Source organism: Pseudochaenichthys georgianus, chromosome 14 (assembly GCF_902827115.2).
Source record: "Pseudochaenichthys georgianus chromosome 14, fPseGeo1.2, whole genome shotgun sequence".
Classification (NCBI taxonomy): domain Eukaryota; kingdom Metazoa; phylum Chordata; class Actinopteri; order Perciformes; family Channichthyidae; genus Pseudochaenichthys; species Pseudochaenichthys georgianus.
The window spans coordinates 29,357,841-29,376,986 of record NC_047516.1 but is presented as its reverse complement, the minus strand read 5'-3'; the positions used below and the strand labels follow the sequence as shown (position 1 = coordinate 29,376,986).

General features: G+C 41.4%; 1 protein-coding gene across 2 annotated transcripts in view; it reads right to left on the bottom strand.

Annotated features, from left to right (window-relative positions):
- Nucleotides 1–933: 933 nt before the first annotated feature.
- Nucleotides 934–19,146, bottom strand: part of gabra3 (gamma-aminobutyric acid type A receptor subunit alpha3) — a 175,453-nt gene continuing 157,240 nt past the window's right edge. The window contains exons 8-11 of one of the 2 annotated variants that reach the window (XM_034099567.1): nucleotides 17,736–17,888; nucleotides 14,740–14,945; nucleotides 5,701–5,739; nucleotides 934–5,557 (exon numbers count right to left, since the gene is read on the bottom strand). In XM_034099567.1, the coding sequence (XP_033955458.1) occupies nucleotides 5,243–5,557; nucleotides 5,701–5,739; nucleotides 14,740–14,945; nucleotides 17,736–17,888 (713 nt within the window). In that variant the 3' untranslated portion in view covers nucleotides 934–5,242. The remainder of the gene's footprint in view (nucleotides 5,558–5,700; nucleotides 5,740–14,739; nucleotides 14,946–17,735; nucleotides 17,889–19,146) is intronic. The other variant, XM_034099568.1, reaches the window with a different exon arrangement.

Sequence of the window (19,146 nt, the reverse complement as noted above, 5' to 3'; positions counted from 1 at the left end):
CTTCAGAGTCTGTAGACAGTAGCGCAGCCCTGTTGATTGGGAACTCTGTGTAATGTTCACCCTGAAAGCCCTCGGCCTTGTTCATTGCTCCATACAGACTCAGGAAGATTTATTTTTGATCTCCTTGTATATTTCATTTGTAAATCTCCTGTTTAGCTATTAATATTGGTGATATTATTCCTGTTTTGAAAACTAAAGCTTCTTGGGCAATTTTTGGCGCTTTTCTCACAACGAAGGGTTTGAGGATTTGCTGTAACCTTGTATACAGATTTCAGTTTTCTGAGCCCCTACTCTCCCCATAATTGACGGCAACAAAAGTCCTACATTATTCAATTAAAATAAAGAAGTAAAAACAATACGTTTGGCTTGATATTGAGTTAGAAAAAGGTTGATAAACGCTGTGAGAATGGATCTGCGGAGAGCATTTCGCCACGATCCCAACTCGTCTATTACCAACGTTCAGGGAGCTCTATGCAAGTCAATGGGACTCCCTGATATTTGAAACTCGACGCTAAAGGGCTCCCCTTGCGTTGGACAGTGACCCTGACATAATGTCAACATAGGCCGAGTTGGGAGTGAGAATGTGTTGACCCTATATGAATGCATTGCTTGTGTTGATATCACACTTTACCCCTGTAAAGCATAGCCAATAACATGTCCCTACATGTTATTGGCTATGCTTTGATTTGAATGCTTGCATGCTTGCAACATGTATAGTTCCCTGCAGGATCTCCTTGAACTGTCCTGATGGATTTTATCCTTAAGAAATCTAATTGTAATCACCGCACAAACAGAACAACTTGCATGCACAGACCAAACAGTGACACAAAGAAACACACACATGTACTATTAAAATGAGCCTCTAAAGGAACTTTGGATGAGTCCACCCCTTGTTGAAAATGTGTCCAAGAAGGGTCTTCATAACTCCCGAGAGAAAATACAACGTCCTTTTAATCCCCATTTGCATTTGCTACATCTCATACAGTAAGAACATGACGAGGGCAACATACAGAGTCCAGTCACTGAGCATATAGAGAGCAACTTCCCGACAAAAACACTAAGTCCACTATGTTCCCGGAGCTGTCTTTGTGGAGGGAGTCTTTGAACTCTCAATGCGTAGGGACATGCAGTGACATTGCTGGAGAGAGAACACAGTGTGTACAACTGCTTGCAGACAGCTGCTAATTCACAGTAGGGTTTGGAAAGTGCACACAGGGTACAGATAGTAGTTTGATGAATATTATCTCTACTGTACGTCTTTAAAATGCCATAACACGTAGTGTTACAGAGCGCAACGTAAGACAGCGGTACCTATCAGATGTAAAAATAAATCACGTGACATCAATATTCACATAAACTATTGGAATTGATTTCACAATATCTACAAATTCACAACTTGGTATCACTATTCTGAGCATTTAGAATTGTTGCCATTTTAGTTTATAATATTATGTTCAGTTAATCTATTTCTACTGCTTTCTACCCATCAAGAGATTTTCGTCAATGCTGTAGAGGTTACGTCGTATGAAACATAATATTTAATGCTGTACTGGATAGCATAAATAGATTCATATAGTAATATACTCTTAATATACTGTTTCTTATAGGATGACATATTTCTACTGAAATTAACTCCGACCCTGTGAGGAAAGGATTTACCACACAAATAACACAATCATAACCAAAACAATAACAACAATATAGCAGTCCTTCCTATCAAACCCCTAACCAACAAACATTCTAAAATCATTCCTGAAATACCACTTGACCTTATGTGCCAGTTATGCATGCATCAAAAATACTGTTTCATTATTTTCTTTTTAAACTTCATCAATCATCCCTAATTGTTGCACTACTGCATGTTTGTCTGCTATGGCCATTCAGTTATCAGTTTGAGGAAAGAGATTGTTTAGCTGGAGAGGGCACATGATTTGGTTGAGGCTCTGGAAGTGTTCCCCCCCCCTTGTTTTGCTACCAAGATGTGTGAATAAAGAAAGTTATCCTGCATATTGTGTTGTGCTAAAAATGTAGGCAAATGGCTCGAAGTGATCGTATGACGCAAAGACCTGCGGGTTTATCATACAGCATAATGAGTAGGAAATATTACATTCACATCATTTATCTCGTGGTAAAGCATTTTTGATCATTCCTCAGTGATGGAGGAAGTGAAGAAACTGCAGTAAATATTGACAAAGATCACACTTTTGCCGTCCTATATGTATTTTGGTCCTTAGTTTTGTGTCAAGGCTATATTTTCATGCGGATTTCATGAGTTACCCACAACATTCCGTTAACAATGTGGTTGAAATGAATTTAGATCCCTTTTACAGTACTGAACAGTCATACCACACATGCAGTGCAACCGTTTCTTTGGTCCCCACAAACAAGTTACTGATTATGTCAAATGACTCAAGCTCTGTGGTCCTCTTGGTTATATTATTTCTGAGATGTTTAGCAGCTGCTGCTTCTCACTTACCTACAGTATCTCGATAACACTAGGCTACTCAGAGAATTATACATTAACATTAATGCTCGTGTGTCATTAGACCCTGAAATGGCAGCAGACATTCGCCTTTAAACACTCAGCAGATGTGTATCACTGTTTTGCGACACGAATCCATCAATTCATGAAATATACTGTATTCAGAAAGTCATTCTGTGTCAGCAGCACGATGTCTGAATTCTGTTAAGTATTTAGAAAGACCATTAAACACATTATGCATTTGATATGACTATAACAATTGTATGAGCAGTCTAGTCAGTTTGTGCCGTGTTTTTCTTTTGAATATGAAAATGGTTTCCCAGGAGATGTTTACAGTCCAATTTTTGATGCAAGTCGGTAAAGGGTGAACAATATTCTAAGGGCTGAATTATCCTAATGGGTTTTAATTGGATGTAATGGTTAAAATATCCTCTACTAGTTTGATAACACATTGCCATACTCAAATGCAAACTGAATTTGTATTTTAACGTTTGTAACTGATATGGATGTAGAGCCAGTTCTGTGTGTGGTAGTGTACATAACTAAGCCTAAAAAACGAGGGTAAAACACTTTCAGAAGTCTGTGCCAGCCTTAAATGATTAGCATCACATCAATATGCACACATAATTGGACTTTAAGTGTGTTTATGCAGATGAGGCTGAGGTTATGAGTAGGTAATTGATGACTAACTGGGATGAACTACAGAAACACTGATACTAAGCCCTATTTCAGTGTGACAAACACCATTACTGGAGGTTGCAGACATACACGTGTACAGATTGTCATGCATTAACCTATACTGTTACATTGTACATGTTTTGTTACACCTTTTTTAAAGAGGTTACAACATCGTTTTGTTTCCCATTGTAAAGCGTCCTTGGGTCTCTTGAAAGGCGCTATCAAAATTAAAATTATTATTATAGTTCACTCATTCTGCTTACCACTTAATAACAGTTAATGTAGTGGTCATCAAAGAGTCTATAATTGAGACAATGCTAAATATCCAGAGTGCATCTGGGATAACACCAACAGAAATAGCTTAAGAATAATATAACGTCTGTTTTAAACACAAGTTCAACACAAAACAAAAAATACAGATGTTATTTAAGAAAAAGAAAAGTTGGAGACAGATACCACAGCTGGAGACACATTTCATCTTACATTTTGAAACCACCAATTATTAAAAGCAATTGTACATAACAATGTAATGACAAAACTTACATTTAGTTGTATTTGAATTGTGTTGACCAATTTCACAGCTTTTGCTTTGCAGTGAGGAGAATGTCTCTGAAATGTGTTTGGAAATACTGTATGACTGTGACATATTGGCATTTGTTGTCTACTTCAAAACACAAAAAGAGTACATCATATGTAGACAATCAAATAAACACCAATACTTTACACAATCAAGCATAAAAGGGCTAGAGTACAACATGAATCAAAAATATTCTTATGACAATGCGGAAAGATTATAATGGAGCCAAAAACACTGATGCAGAGAAAACAAAGAAATAAAAGCACCAGGGTGCGTGCCCACAATGTACATGAAATAAACAGGGTCTGGTATGTTTTAATGTATAAAACATCTAATGTTATTTGTATTTCCATGGAAAACATATAACAAACTGCGATTCAGAATCCCACTTCAGTCTGAGGTAATGGTGGTAGTTTGTTATGACTGCCTGGCTCACAGTGACGCCGCACCGTGAGCCAGAACATAAATGCACATGGTAATTGTTCTAGACTACGCTGGATCCCTTAATATCTTCATCTTTTCACAGGCAGAGGTCTGTTAACCTTCCACACTAATGGGCAATTTTACACACTGTGCCCATGGGCCGTAGGTGAGCGGGACACAGCCATGGAGCCTGTGGACACCAGTAAATGTTTGCATGTAAAATACACACAGACCGTTGTGCATATGTGTGCTGTTAATGCAAATGTGAGCGTGTCAAAGCCTTTTATACTTTATGATGTGTGTATTCACCAAGGCACATAGCTTCTTTGTCATTGAGCATACTCGGCCAGTTAAAACAATAAGAGCCACTGGACTAGAAAATGTACAGGCAGCCTCGTGGGACACAATAGCAATTCCAGATGATACTGCATTGGGTCTGTTACGATTCAGCATGAGCTGAAGGCCAGACCCTGACGATTATTATTTATGTTCCTATGGAACTATACAGGCTGCCCCCGGCTAACAGAGCAGGGCAGGGCAACCAACGAATGGCTCTTCTGCCATTTTTCTGACGATAACTGTGTCTGTGTGCGTGCATGCATGTTGTTAACTTGATGGATATGTCAACACCTTATCATTGGTAATGAGCTACAATGAAAACTTCAAATGCATGCTTGCTCTAACTTATTATAAGCAAAGCGCAAACATTTCAAAACATAGTGAAAACACAATTTGACTACTCTACAAAACGGCAAGCAATCAGGATACAGCGATGGGACACTGGGTTACTCACAACAGGGAACAGGGCCAGAGATAAGTGAGGAGGGGAGAACAAATAAATGCAACACAAACACAGTCTGAAATGTGCTCCCTCCAACGTCCACTACTATATGTGAATCTACTGTTGTTTAAATGTGCCTTCCATCTAAACAGACATGCAAAATATCAAACTCTTAAGAAAAAACAGATGCACGAAACAGGCGCACACACATACACACACAATAAGATGTGATGAACTTGGCCTCCTGCAAACCTGTCTACCCTCAAAACAAAACCAGATCAAGCCTATCATCTGGTCAAATTCAGTTTAAGTTGTTTGCTTTCATCATAGCGGGCTTTCTGTTGACATATGTGGCCCAGTAGCCTAAGTTGAAGATGAAGAACAGAACTGGGAAAATGATGCGAGATATCTTGTCCACTTTGCTGACACGGTTGTATGACTTCTTGGCCTCCTCGTAAGGGTCATCCTGGAGGTAGGAGTGTCTGGTGGGGACTGGAGTGGCACTCTTGGAAACGGTCGTTAAACCTTGGTCTTTAGCCACGTTGATGGCGTAGGTGGATCCAACAATGTTGAATGTGTTGTTTGCTTTTTTGGACAATGTAGCAGATTCTCTTCTCTGAAATGAAAAAAGGCAATAAAGGTAAAGGTTGTCAGGAGCGAAGCACCAGACTCAACAATACTTCCATTTGAACTCATAAAGAGGAAATAGAAGCAACACCACGAGACACGACACACACAAGAACAAAACAAAAGCCTAACCATATCGTTAATCCTGGCCATGTTAGCCTGAAACGGTTCCTGAAAAGAAAAGTAGAAAAGAAAAAAAGTTTACCAATTATATTAAAATTACCCAACTTACATACTCTATTCATCACTATCTAGCTGGAAGTACTTTGAACATTTTACACTATTAATATGGTCAATTCTAATCTGCATCATACAAATCTGGATTTAAAAAAAAAAAACCCTATCATGATCATAACTCACGACTAGGGATGTAACGATACCAAAAACTGACGGTACGATAATATCGCGATATTGAAAAATAAAGAAAACAATTTTGATTTCTTTTTTTGTAATTTATTTTATTTTCTTTACTTGAATTTTTTTTCTTTATTAAATAATAAATCTGATTTGTACAGCATTTTAGTAGGATAGTAGTATTTTAAAGTGTCAAAAATATAATAATCAGACCCTGCAATATAGAATAAATCAAGTTTCACTTTAGTTTTTCAAGTAACTCAACTCTAACTCACTCACTAACTCACTCTCAGCATCATCAAGGTTATCTTTTAGGAATATGAGCATGTCCACATTTTGAGGTAGAAGCTGGGATGTTTGGGCGTTTACAATATCCCCTGCTGTGGAAAAAACTCTCTTGCTTGGTACTGATGTTGCTGGGACAGAGAGATAAGCTTTGGCCATGGGTGACAGCAGTGGGTAAAACTGTGCATTGTCTCTCCACCACTTCAAAAACAATACAGTTTTTGCCAAGAAGCTGAGGCTTATTGACAGGACGAAATATAAGTATACTGTTGGTACTTGTCAATGTCTCTAGGTATGTACATGTAGCCCTGTAAATACCATGTCCTTTATTGTTATCTGTTGTTTTATGTTCATGTTGTAACCTACTTACTGCCATGTTGGACAGGTCTCCCTTGAAAAAGAGAATGATGATCTCAATGGGACCATCTGGTTGAATAAAGGTTTTAAAAAAGGCAAAGAGGAGGCAAATCCTACTTTGATTGAGCTAAGTGTCGCTGGTGTTTTGTTTTGTTTTCTTTAGTTTTCTAGCCCCTCATGCTATAATCATGTGTATTTTCTCCATTCCTGTTTATGTAACTTCTCGCAATTATCACTGGCCCCGTGTATCTCGTAATCGATATAACCGGCCTGCTCTCGTCTATCCCACATGCTCCACTGAGATCCAACATCTAGTTTCAGGTGGCCTGTGGAACTGCCAGTCAGCTGTTCCTAAGGCCGACTTCATCTCTGGCTACGCTTTCCTGCAGTCTCTGGATGTCCTTGCTCTCACTGAGACCTGGATTACTCCACCCAACACATCCACCCCAGCAGCTCTCTCCACAGCATATTCCTTCTCCCATACACCCAGACCCACTGGCAGAGGAGGTGACACTAACTTCACTCCTTCCACCTTTGAATTCCATGCCGTCACAGTAACCCATCCTATACAATTAACCATTGTTGTTCTCTACCGTCCACCAGACGCCTTGGGGGACTTCTTGGAGGAATTAGATAATCTCCTATCACACATCCCTGAAACTGGCCCTCCCGCTGTACTTCTCGGAGACTTCAACCTCCAGACGGGGAAGATAGACGAACTAACATCTCTGTTAACCGCCTTTGCTTTCTCACTGTCTCCGTCCCCACCAACTCATAAAGCTGGCAATGTCCTTGATCTCATATTCTCAAGGAACTGCACTACTTCTAACCTCTCTGTAAACCCGCTCCACACATCCAATCACTTCTTCATTTCATTCTCTCTACCTCTTTCCAAACATAACAAACTAATCTCTTCTCATCCTGCACCTGTCCGCCGTAACCTTCGTTCCCTCTCCCCCTCTACCTTTGCCTCATCTGTGCTCTCAGCCCTCCCTTCCTCTGACTCGTTCCAACTCCTGCCTCCAAACTCTGCTGCAGAAACTCTCCTCTCTACTCCTCTCTGGACTCTCTCTGTCCTCTCACATCTCTGCAGGCTCGTCAGTCCCCTCCTGCTCCCTGGCTAAATGACGCACTGCGTGCTAATAGAACCGTCCTTCGGGCAGCAGAGCGGAAATGGTGGAAATCCAAACACCGTGACGACCTCCTAACCTATCAGGCTCTCCTCTCCTCTTTCTCTGCTTCGATCTCTCAGGCAAAAAGCACTTTCTTTCAAGATAAGATCCAATCTTCCTATTCCAATCCCAAAAAACTATTTTCCATCTTCTCCACCCTCTTGGACCCCCCCAAAGCCCCTTCCCCCTCCTCCCTTCTGTCAAGCGACTTTGTTAACCACTTTGAAAAAAAGGTTGATGATATTCGCTCTTCTTTTTCTGACTCACCTTTACTCACCGCTGGGTCACCAGACCCTCCTTCCACCCGCACACTAACCTCCTTTCCCCCTCTCTCTCCAAGTGAGGTTCTCACCCTCATTACCTCTGCCCGCCCTACCACCTGTCCTCTGTACCCTATCCCTTCAAACCTCCTTCAGACTATCGCTCCTGATATTCTACCATTTCTCACCCATTTCATCAACACTTCTCTAACTTCTGGTCACTTTCCAAACAGTCTCAAGGAGGCAAGAGTAAACCCTCTCCTAAAGAAACCCACTCTCAACCCGTCAGATGTTATAAACTACAGGCCTGTCTCTCTCCTCCCGTTCCTGTCTAAAACACTTGAACGCGCTGTCTTTAAACAACTCTCCTGCTATCTCCATCAGATCAACCTTCTGAATCCGTCTGGTTTCAAGGCAGGTCACTCTACAGAAACTGCCCTCCTTGCTGTCACTGAGGAACTGCACACTGCTAAAGCAGCCTCCCTCTCCTCTGTCATCATCCTTTTGGACCTGTCTGCTGCATTCGACACGGTGAACCATCAGATCCTCCTTCGCACTCTCCAAGAACTTGGAGTTTCAGGCTCTGCACTTTCCCTCCTCACCTCATACCTCAAAGACCGCACCTACAGGGTTACTTGGAGAGGGTCAGAGTCCAACCCTTGTCAATTAACTACAGGGGTCCCTCAGGGCTCTGTTCTTGGTCCCCTCCTCTTCTCCTTGTACACAAACTGGCTCGGATCAGTCATTAGCCCGCATGGTTTTTCATACCACTGCTACGCTGACAACACCCAATTAATTCTGTCCTTTCCCCGCTCAGAGAGCCAGGTCGTCGCACGCATCTCTGCTTGTCTAGCTGACATCTCTCAGTGGATGTCCGCTCATCATCTCAAGCTCAACCTTGACAAGACTGAACTGCTTTTCCTTCCGGGAAAAGATTGTCCTACTCTTGACCTGACAATCAACATCGGCACCTCTGTTGTTTCCCCGACTCAGACTGCAAGGAATCTGGGTGTGACCCTAGATAACAACCTGTCCTTCACTGCAAACATAGCTGCTACAACCCGCTGCTGCAGATACACGCTTTACAACATCAGGACGATACGTCCCCAGCTGACCCAGAAAGCGACGCAGGTTCTGGTCCAGGCTCTCGTCATCTCACGCATAGACTACTGCAACTCCCTCCTGGCTGGTCTACCTGCATGTGCCATCCGACCTCTGCAGCTCATCCAGAATGCAGCTGCTCGCCTGGTCTTCAACCTTCCTAAATTCTCCCACACCACGCCACTCCTCCGCTCCCTCCACTGGCTTCCGATAACTGCTAGAATCCACTTCAAGACAATGGTACTTGCGTACCATGCTGCGAATGGATCTGGCCCTTCCTACATCCAGGACATGGTTAAACCGTACACCCCAGCACTTGCACTCCGCTCTGCATCAACCAAACGGCTCGCTGCACCATCGCTGCGAAGGGGACACAAGTTCCCATCAGCAAAAACACGTGGGTTTGCTATCCTGGCTCCAAAATGGTGGAATGAGCTCCCCATTGACATCAGGACAGCAGATAGCTTACACACCTTCCGGCGCAGACTGAAAACTCATCTCTTTCGACTCCACCTCGAGCGATAGAACTATTAACAAAGCACTTGTATACTAATAAAGGGCTGGCTTATCTAAAGCCAGTTGAGAAGCACTTGAAATGTTTTTGCTCTATGAAGCCTGATGTACTTATATGATTCTGTTTTCTTCAAGTTTGTATTTTGTTGGTCGAACGCACTTATTGTAAGTCGCTTTGGATAAAAGCGTCAGCTAAATGCAATGTAAAAAAAATATATCGCGATATTCGATATATCGTTACATCCCTATTCACGACAAATGTCAAGGCTATTTAAAATAAGAGTCAAAAATAGGAACAATCATATTTCTGCATCAATGCAGAGCTATGGCTGGACTTCTGTCTGATACTGCTAACAGTAGCATTGGCAGCACAGAGCTGGATGGAAACAATGCAACAATAACAGTGTCTAAAACATTTCTGACAAACTGTATCAATGCATTCAGCCAGGCCTCTTGAGGCAAACAGCTTGTGATTAAAAAAAGCAACTATGGCTGTGTGTGATAAAAAGCTGGCTGGAGAAACTGCTTTCTTCCTTCTAGTAGAGAGACACTTTAGACTGTCTTTCATATTGAAATCACACGGGGAGACATAATTTATTTGCAAAATGTGTACACTGAGATGGCAAAACTTGCATCACAGGAGGATCCTGTCAGCCTAAAATTAGTACAGGAGAGAACAAGTAGGGCACCAAGATTGATCACCGGGTACTGTTTTAGTTTCCTGTGTGAGTCTGTACTGGAGTAATTTTCTTCACACCATTCATTCCCACTGTGGCCACTTTAAGATCTGCAGCAAAACTAAAGCACTGTGTGTCATGTAACAGACTGCTTTCTTCTCTCAATGCTCCCTGTTTTAACTTTTGCTTTGAGCCCAGCTTTAATTTCTGCTCTACTTTTTCAGCTTCATTTAATTTTCCTTCCTTTTCCGTCGACTCCATCTCTTTAAATTAGCATAACTAATGTCCCCTCTTTCCCCCTCTTCCAAAATGCTTCACGGTGCATGTCTTTCTGTACACAGCTCTCTATCCTGAATTTTCTCAAAACCTCCTAAATGGATGCATACAAATGGCTTTATGTTAGAAGAAGCTATATGTTTGTTCATTGAATAGACCAATAAGACATAGAAAGACCACTTTTAATGTCACATGTGACAAGCAGTGGGCTTATATTAGCAGTTGACATCACAATGATGTTATCAAGTTGCTGTTAAGCTTCTGTCCGAGGTGATGGACACGGCTGCAGTGAGGGGAAGTGTGATCAGTGTTTCCTCTTCAAGTGAGCTGGAGAAAAGAAGAAGGATGATCCTTCAAGCTCCTCTGCAAAAACAGCAAGGGTTGTGAAGAGCTTAACAAAGCGCGCAGTCAGACAGTTGATTGCATTAAACAGATACATGTGGAGCCGCTGCCTGAAGGGGGTCTATCTCAAGTCAATTAGTACAGAGAGAGAAAGAGTCACACTGATTCCCCTTGGGTAGCCAGATACTTTCCCAGGATATCAATCCCTCCACTTCCAACGCCACTAGAAGTATCCTCTATCATGGCGATGGCTGAGATCAGCAGGAAAGGTGAATTGCCGCTATAGTGTACTCTATGACCTTAATCATTGCCCCCTCAACTCTGAAGGCATTATGTCCTTTATGTGTTACCTGACAAAGAAGCCAGGGAAAGTGTTTTTCATTCTCTATCTGTCTGAGCTGTCCTCGCAGTCACTGATATGGTCTAATTGTTGGGTAAACCATGTGTGGTATGGGCTATGTCCATGTTGTTATAAACCTAATGTGACACAGCACATTATTTAGCTCCGGCCAAAGATTCTTGCATGATATTCAAAGTCATTTGGCTAGCTGCAGGCACACATAACCCCATGAATACAATGCATCTATTGACCTTGGCTTTGTAACTGCTGCAAATGGTTGAATCAGAATGTCTGAGTCTGATTAAGTAGCCTGGGGGCAATTATGCCTCACTGTGTGTCCTGCTGTTTGAAACTCAGCGTGTGCATGTGTGTGTGTAACTAACTGAACCCTGTGACAGTCAAACCCTGACTACATTTGGAGATGGGGTGTTGGTGGTTTTAATGGCCTCATGTGAGCATGTGGGTGGCTGAGTGTGCAGACTGGGTATAGGCAGCCACGATGTTGTCCCTTTTCCTGTTGGTGTGTGTGTTTAGTGTTATGTACCACCAAAGTTTTTCAAATCTGGCAGCATAAACAACTCTTTGCATACATATAATATTTGAAATTGGGTTCTTATTCACCTGTTTTCTATAATCGGAGCATGCATTTAAAACGTCAATGGCGAGGACCGTCGTGTTTACTGAGTTGTGGGAAGTCAAAATCATGATCGGTATACATTTTCGATGAATTGTTGGGCAACTAGTCACAGCAGTCGGAGAGTGCTTGCCAGACAGTAAGTTATTGTGCAATGCATAAATGTAGCTGACAACTCCAGCTCAAACAGAAAGGATTTGAAAAACGTATACAAATAATTACAACAGGTCTTGAGAAATGGCAGCCTAGGTTTGTTTTTGTTCTCTGGATTTCCATATATAACTACAGCAAAAACTTTGGTAGAGCTTTGCTTGTCGCTTCGAAAAGTGCAGCAGCAGCGTCATGCTGAAATGTCACAGCTAGGAATGATAATTACAGGCTGTGTCCCCGCCATTTCCAAACAAACTATTGTGTTGAAATGTCTGAATATGAAGTGATTTGTGCTGCAGGTGTGAGGCAAGCATTAAAACCCCCTGCACAATGAGCCCATGCTCCTGCCTCTGCTGCTGATGGAACCAGCCTATAATATCCTACACCGTCCAATCGTGTGTCGCAGAGTGCCGAGGACACGATGGCTTTCGTTCCAACTCCCCACCGGCTAATTTCTGTAATATCCACACCTTCAGCCGGCAAGAGGGCTTTAATTAGGTAGATTGCTTGTCAAACAGAACATTGGGCGACAAAGGAGGGAGAAAATGGCATTGAAAACCCATTACCAGCCAAGTAATTCACTGCACATCGACACGTCTACAGCTCACCATTTCAGTCCTAAAAAAGAAAGAGCCTGAGGGCGATGAAGTCATCGTTTTGTTCCGGTGAGGGTGGTGGCTGAAGCCCTGCCTCTAACTGGGGACAGTATTTTCCAAATGACTTAGTGAGCTGAAACTTCTCTTATTCCTTATAGGTTCTCCTCCTATAGGCTTCTTTATTTTTTATGGTGTGTGTGTATATATGTCAAAAAGAGAAAATGCAGTAGTCTGATCCCTTTACTTTCCTGTAGCTCATTCCAGCGGGGAGTGTGATGGGAGTGCCATGTCTCCCTCTGTGACCCCATTCTTTTTTATCTATCATGACAACTGCATGCTCAGCACAGCCCCCGAGAACGCAGCCCAGGCTGTTGCCATTAAGACGAGGCATCAGAAGGGGGGGAAATAACAACTCTCCACTCTGCTGCTGCAAAATAACGCTGCAAATTATCCTCACCGACTCAAATGTTCCAAGGCAGCAATATACAATTCTACCAATCACTCAGAGGACCAACATGTCAGACTGGAAACAAACGGAACTGGAAAAAGCTGTACTGATTATGTCAAACAGTTTGTACATTAGTAGCAGAAAATAGATTTGTGGCAGTAAAATGAATACGTTTCTTTCTTTTTTGTGTGTGCCTGAGGCTGATAGAAGTAGCCTTTTATGTGCTTGCAGGATCAGAACCGCAGCTTTTAGATCAGCACTATTTACAATAAAGGAATGTTTCATCATGTTTATATACACAAGCATAACAGCAAATCAGGGAGACCACTGTTCTAATGTAGTTTCTACATTGCCTCTGTTCATGTGTGCCGATACCTTACAGGAATACATTCATCATATTTAGAATAGATCTACAATTAGCAACTTGTCTAGCTTATATTTACCATCCTTTGATTTGATTGTTTGTACTGCTATCTTATATGGCTGTGTTTTCAAGTAATCAGCGTGACTTTATAAACCCCACTGGTTTATAAATTGTAATTTGATGCTGTTCTTTGAGGTCTTCTTAGGTTAAGGCGAGGTTCTGCTAAGGTAACTGACCTCTAAAAACGTCTGGGCAGGCCATTCATTATTATTTAGGACATGTATTACATTTTTTGACAGAAGGAAAACACATTCTCTCGTCTACTTCTCAGCACTGTCAATCAAACCACAGCACGCTACCCACACCTGATTCTGTCAATCATGCTAGCCATACGAAAATAAGAAAGTAATTGATTTGTTCCTTTCAATGCTAGAAAGAATGAGCCCTTTTGAAGCTATAACAGCACCAAGTGATTTCATTTTGTTCATCGCTTCTCAGTGCCCGCTCTGATACTGTTTCATGCCACTTGTGAGCTTATCATAGAAATCCTTTTAAATGTAAGCACTGAGGGACGTAAAAGGTTTTATTCGTGTGTCTTCATTATAGCTTTGGAGAACGGCATCTTGTTGGACCAATGCGTCCTCCACATAAGACCCTTCCTTGAATTGAGTCAAAAGACAATTTGCACTCACGGACCTTTATGAACAACACCAACAGCCCAAAGTATTGCCACAGTATTCAGCCTCAGGTAGCGAACTAGTGTCTCCACAAACCCTGTCTAATCAACTTGTGCAGACCAGATGTAAAGGAGCCATGTTTGGTCAGGAAGCCTCCTCTAACTTCAGAATGAAACATATGATGCCATCGTAAATCAGGGCCAGTGTTTCTGGGAGTTTACCTCTCCTTCTGCTCCCACAGTTTCGCCTCACTGTCCCTGTTCCATTTGGCGGTTAATGAATAAATAAACGCTCTCTTTATAGTATTTATAGAGTTCTCCAGGCTGCTTTAAGGAGGGGACTTTCTATCACTGTTGCCAAAGTGCAATTGGCCCACGTCACTTCCCGAGTGTTACATGAAGACTCACTGAGTACGTTGTTACCAGGGTTAACAAATCAAAAGACAGAACAACTTATCTGCAGAAACACAAGTGAAAAGTAACTCTGTATAACTGTTACATTTCCTTTTTTAGGATGATGCATTAGTTTGTTAATGTTGGTTCGGCAGAAAAAGTGTGGTCGTGTCATATCTATTAAATAAATTAAAAAAAACATAGAAAAGTATATATAAATAAGAATCACTCACCCTTATTTCCATGCCCTCTTTTTTCCCATCCCATGCCCAGCTGCGCTTGGTGAAGTAGTTGACTGTGGCAAACTCAATCAAGGCAGAGAAGACAAAGGCATAGCACACTGCCATGAACCAGTCCATGGCAGTGGCATAGGCCACCTTAGGGAGGGAGTTTCTAGCACTGATGCTCAGGGTGGTCATGGTTAGGACAGTGGTGACCCCTGAGGATAAAATGACAACATTAGTAAATAGAACACTTAAAGGAAAGTTAATTATTGGGTTCAGTTTTTGCAAAGGTTTTGCCATGAGGCTTTCATTGTGTGTCGTGTCCAAGTAAAAGAAGCTTAAGAAAAGCTGGAGTTATCCAAATTAGCTCAATTAATAAAATCTTTCTTGTGGTTCAAATGTAACTGGACTTCAGAACTTAACATCATCTATTATGTGAAATCAGAAAATAGATATGCATGCCACTAACACAATTCAATGGTGCGTAAACATTGTATGTATTTGTGTTTTCGCTCAGCAAAAAATACCCTTAAACAATAAGTGTCAAACAATGGACAAGAGACACCCCCTTTTTAATAGGACCCAAGTTGAAAGATGTGATAACTTTTTACAATGCTATTATCACAGTCATTGATATAGACGGGTAAAGGGTATACATATTGCATATTATCTTTTGCACAGTGAATATATACATATTGAACATCTTTGTCACGTCTGCATCTGTCAATGGCCCATGATGATAACAGTAGGCATTCAATAATAATATATACATTCCACTCAATAAGACACTTGATAATATTTGCTATTAGATGTATTGGTATTGGCAATCAGCAAAAACCTATGTGCTCTGTCTCTGCATACATTGAGTGAAAGCCTTCTGTCGTGTCGTTTATGTGCAAGGGTTGGCAACAAATATAGCTTTAAAACACGAGTTTTGGCGGAAACAGACCTCCAGCTACTCATTTGACATCCCGGCCTTTACATTCAGTACATATAGTGCTGCAGGCAGGGGATGAAATGTGGGTCGGACTGTTTACCCATCCAAACACATCAAAGCAATCACTTCATCTGTTCCAACCTATCTCATCTGACAACACATAAAGTGGGCTCTGGAAATGAACATTGTGTTTCGGAACAGGGAGGTGTACCCGTTTCACCGAGTCATGCTTGAGAAACTAGAATATGTGATGCAAAGATTGATAGTCACTTTCTTTAAAGGACAGATTTTAATTTATATTCTGGTGGCGTGTTTTGCATATCTTGTCTATATTAGTTAGTAAACTATGACTTTTTGTGGTGGTTGTAAAACAAATGAGGGCATCAATAATTAAAGGTATAACTCAAAAATACAATTGTATCACTCCTTAAAAATACAATTTAAAAGGGAAAGGATAAAGGATCGTATTTGTCGATGATGGTTACACAGCAGCGCTTTATTTGAGCTGATACATGTGACTGTGTGAACGAGGAAAACAGATGTGAACCCTGCTGGTAACTGTGTCCTTCACGGATAACGCTTCAATCATTCCGCTGAAAACATGACACTGATTACAGCTTCTCTCCACATGTGGAGGACAATCTAAGCGAGTTCAAGGAAAACTCTTCTTCTAGGTGTGTGTGTTATTTCCTCCATGGCATGATGGAAAATGGCCCCCATTACTCTGTATAAAGCGTGTGCTTCATTTCGTAATCAAGAGGCAAGTTATACAACAAACAGGGGTTAAGGGGCACTCCCGTAGATTATGCAGCACAACAACACTTGAAGGGGAAGGGCTAATTACATTTCATCTCTGAGTACGGGCAGATCTAAGCAGACTCAATGTTCCCAACGTGAATGGTGCTGGCACACACACACACACACACACACACACGCACACACACACACGCACGCACGCACGCACGCACCACGCACACACGCACCACACACACACACACACACACACACACACACACACACACACACACACACACACACACACACACACACACACACACACACACACACACACACACAGCACACACGCACACACACACACACACACACACACACACACACACAGTATAATTATCATAACTTGCAGTTGCTGTCTGTGACTTAAATTACTGCAATTAACAAGTGTTTTAGGGGCAATCTGTACAAAATGGCACGTTTGATATGATGAAATATGCATAAAGAATGGGAAAAGGGAAAGTACACAAAAAAGTACACACAAATTATAATAAGACATTATGATAAAATAAGTAATACATGGGTAAACCAGGGATGGGAGATAAAAATGCATAAATGCATGATCTGATATTTAAAATGTGGGCTATTGTTGAATGCGTGGCAGGACTTGAGAGCTGTCTGTTCCTTATTTGAGAGATGTTTCTGCGGTTAGGCTTTGTTTGGGAATTATTGTGCATTGGACCCTGCTTTTGTAAATGGTCAGGATATGAACCCCTGCCATTACCTTTCCAACTCATTTATGTTGTCCACCACTGCAAACAAGTTATCTGACCCTTGTTAAGAGTCTGTGGTCGCTTTGGTGGGAATGTCTGTTTGTCGGATGCAGATTCTTTTTTAAAAGACCTAGAGCTGCATGAGTAATAAGACGTCAGGCTGCTGTTGATATAGACGAGTCCAGCATCCTCTTCAAGAGATGCAACACATCGTCTATCACCTGCCACACTTTGAATTATCTTTAAATAATTCTTTTTTTGCAGCGACAGAGGGAGGAGGAACTCAATACCTTGATAAAAAGCTTTGGAAAAAACCGAATTACTCGTTCATGCACCAAGCTATGTTTTGTACATCGTTATGTTAATTGGAGCTTTGCAAGGGGAACCTTTTTTTCAAGCCCTCCACTTGTTTTGCAGTTTGCTGAATCTTCTGATGATGTGAACAAAATGCAGCTCCGCTCATTTGTTTTGCTCCGTCTTACCTCATCATTCAAAAGCTCCAGCAACTTGTCTAAGCTGTTCAATCAATCATTTAGTACATTTTTGTAAAAGACGGCACTCACCAAATACAGTGCGAGCAGGAACCGATTCTCTGTTTAGCCAGAAGGAGACCTGAGACAGTATGACAGTCATGATGCACGGGAGGTAGGTTTGAATCACAAAATAGCCAATTTTCCTTTTCAAATGGAAATATGTTGTCATCACTACATATTCTCCTGAGGGAGAGGAGAGAAACAAAGAAAGAGATGGAGAGAGACACAGGGTTATTATTAATACAGCTCTACCCAGTTGGGAGGAACACAAGCTGAAATATTTAAAGTAAAATGTATTAAAGTTAGAACATTTGCATCATCCATGTAGCTCATAGGATTGTCTTCAGCCCTTTTTTTATTTGAGCTATTATAACCATATGAAAACATAGAAAGTGTTGCGCAATGTGTTACATATATTCCAAAGGTTCTTTTGATGGGCATCTTGTATTTAAAAAAATCCCATACAGTAACTGACCTTTATTTAACATCAATTTAAACCCGCATCTTTTCAACAGCAGAAGCGGGTGCGATTTGATTGGATGGAAACAACATGGCAACATGCTTTCATAGAGAGGATACAGAGGTCTTTTGGGAGAGCGGTTAGAGGTCACGACATACAGTAGCAGCACCTGCACTATTCATATACGAGAAAACCAAGGAGAATTTCATATCAGAGAAAAACCCTGAGTTGAGTTACAAATGTTAATCGGAAAAGGAGCCTAGAGGTTTAGAACATACGGTTGTAAAAAAAAAAGGCTGTTACCCCTAAATGTCAACAAATCTCTCCGGACATCATCATAGTCAGATACATTGAAGGGTGAGGTAGGATAAGCTGAGGTATACGCAGTTGAATGTTGGTTATAATGCTGCCTTTTTAAGGAATACTCAAAAGTCAATGCTGGAAAGGCGGCACTGGAATACTAATTGCTTGAGCCTTTGTGGAGGTCTCTCGTCCTCCAGGAGCAGTTTACAACGTTTTTCCCAAGCTAATGTCAAGCCCTTCGTTCTCAAAGAATCTCAAATCTTTGGAGTGTTCCTCTAAATGCAGAGATAGATATATTCCAATTCCGTTCTCTTTGCTGCAGATTTGAAGAACATGTGCGTGGCTCGATATTGAGCATTTCCTGGAGCTAAAATGTTATTACTGATGACGGCAATTGTTCCCTTTAGCACCAGCTGGCTTTCTCTATAATCGTTTGTAGCAAAGATATGAGAAAAACAGCCTTTTTTTATTCCCTCAGGTGTTCTTTCTGAGCAGACTCTCATCAGAGCTGAACTGGCTCAAATCCTCCCATCCCCTTGGCTCACAACAAAACCTAATGCTGCCCATTAGGTTTGAACTTTAAAGAAATTAGATTTTGTTTTTCAAATCCACAAGCTGAACCCAGTTTATGAAAGAAATCATGTTGACTTCCCTTAGATTTGTTGTCGTTGTACTTGT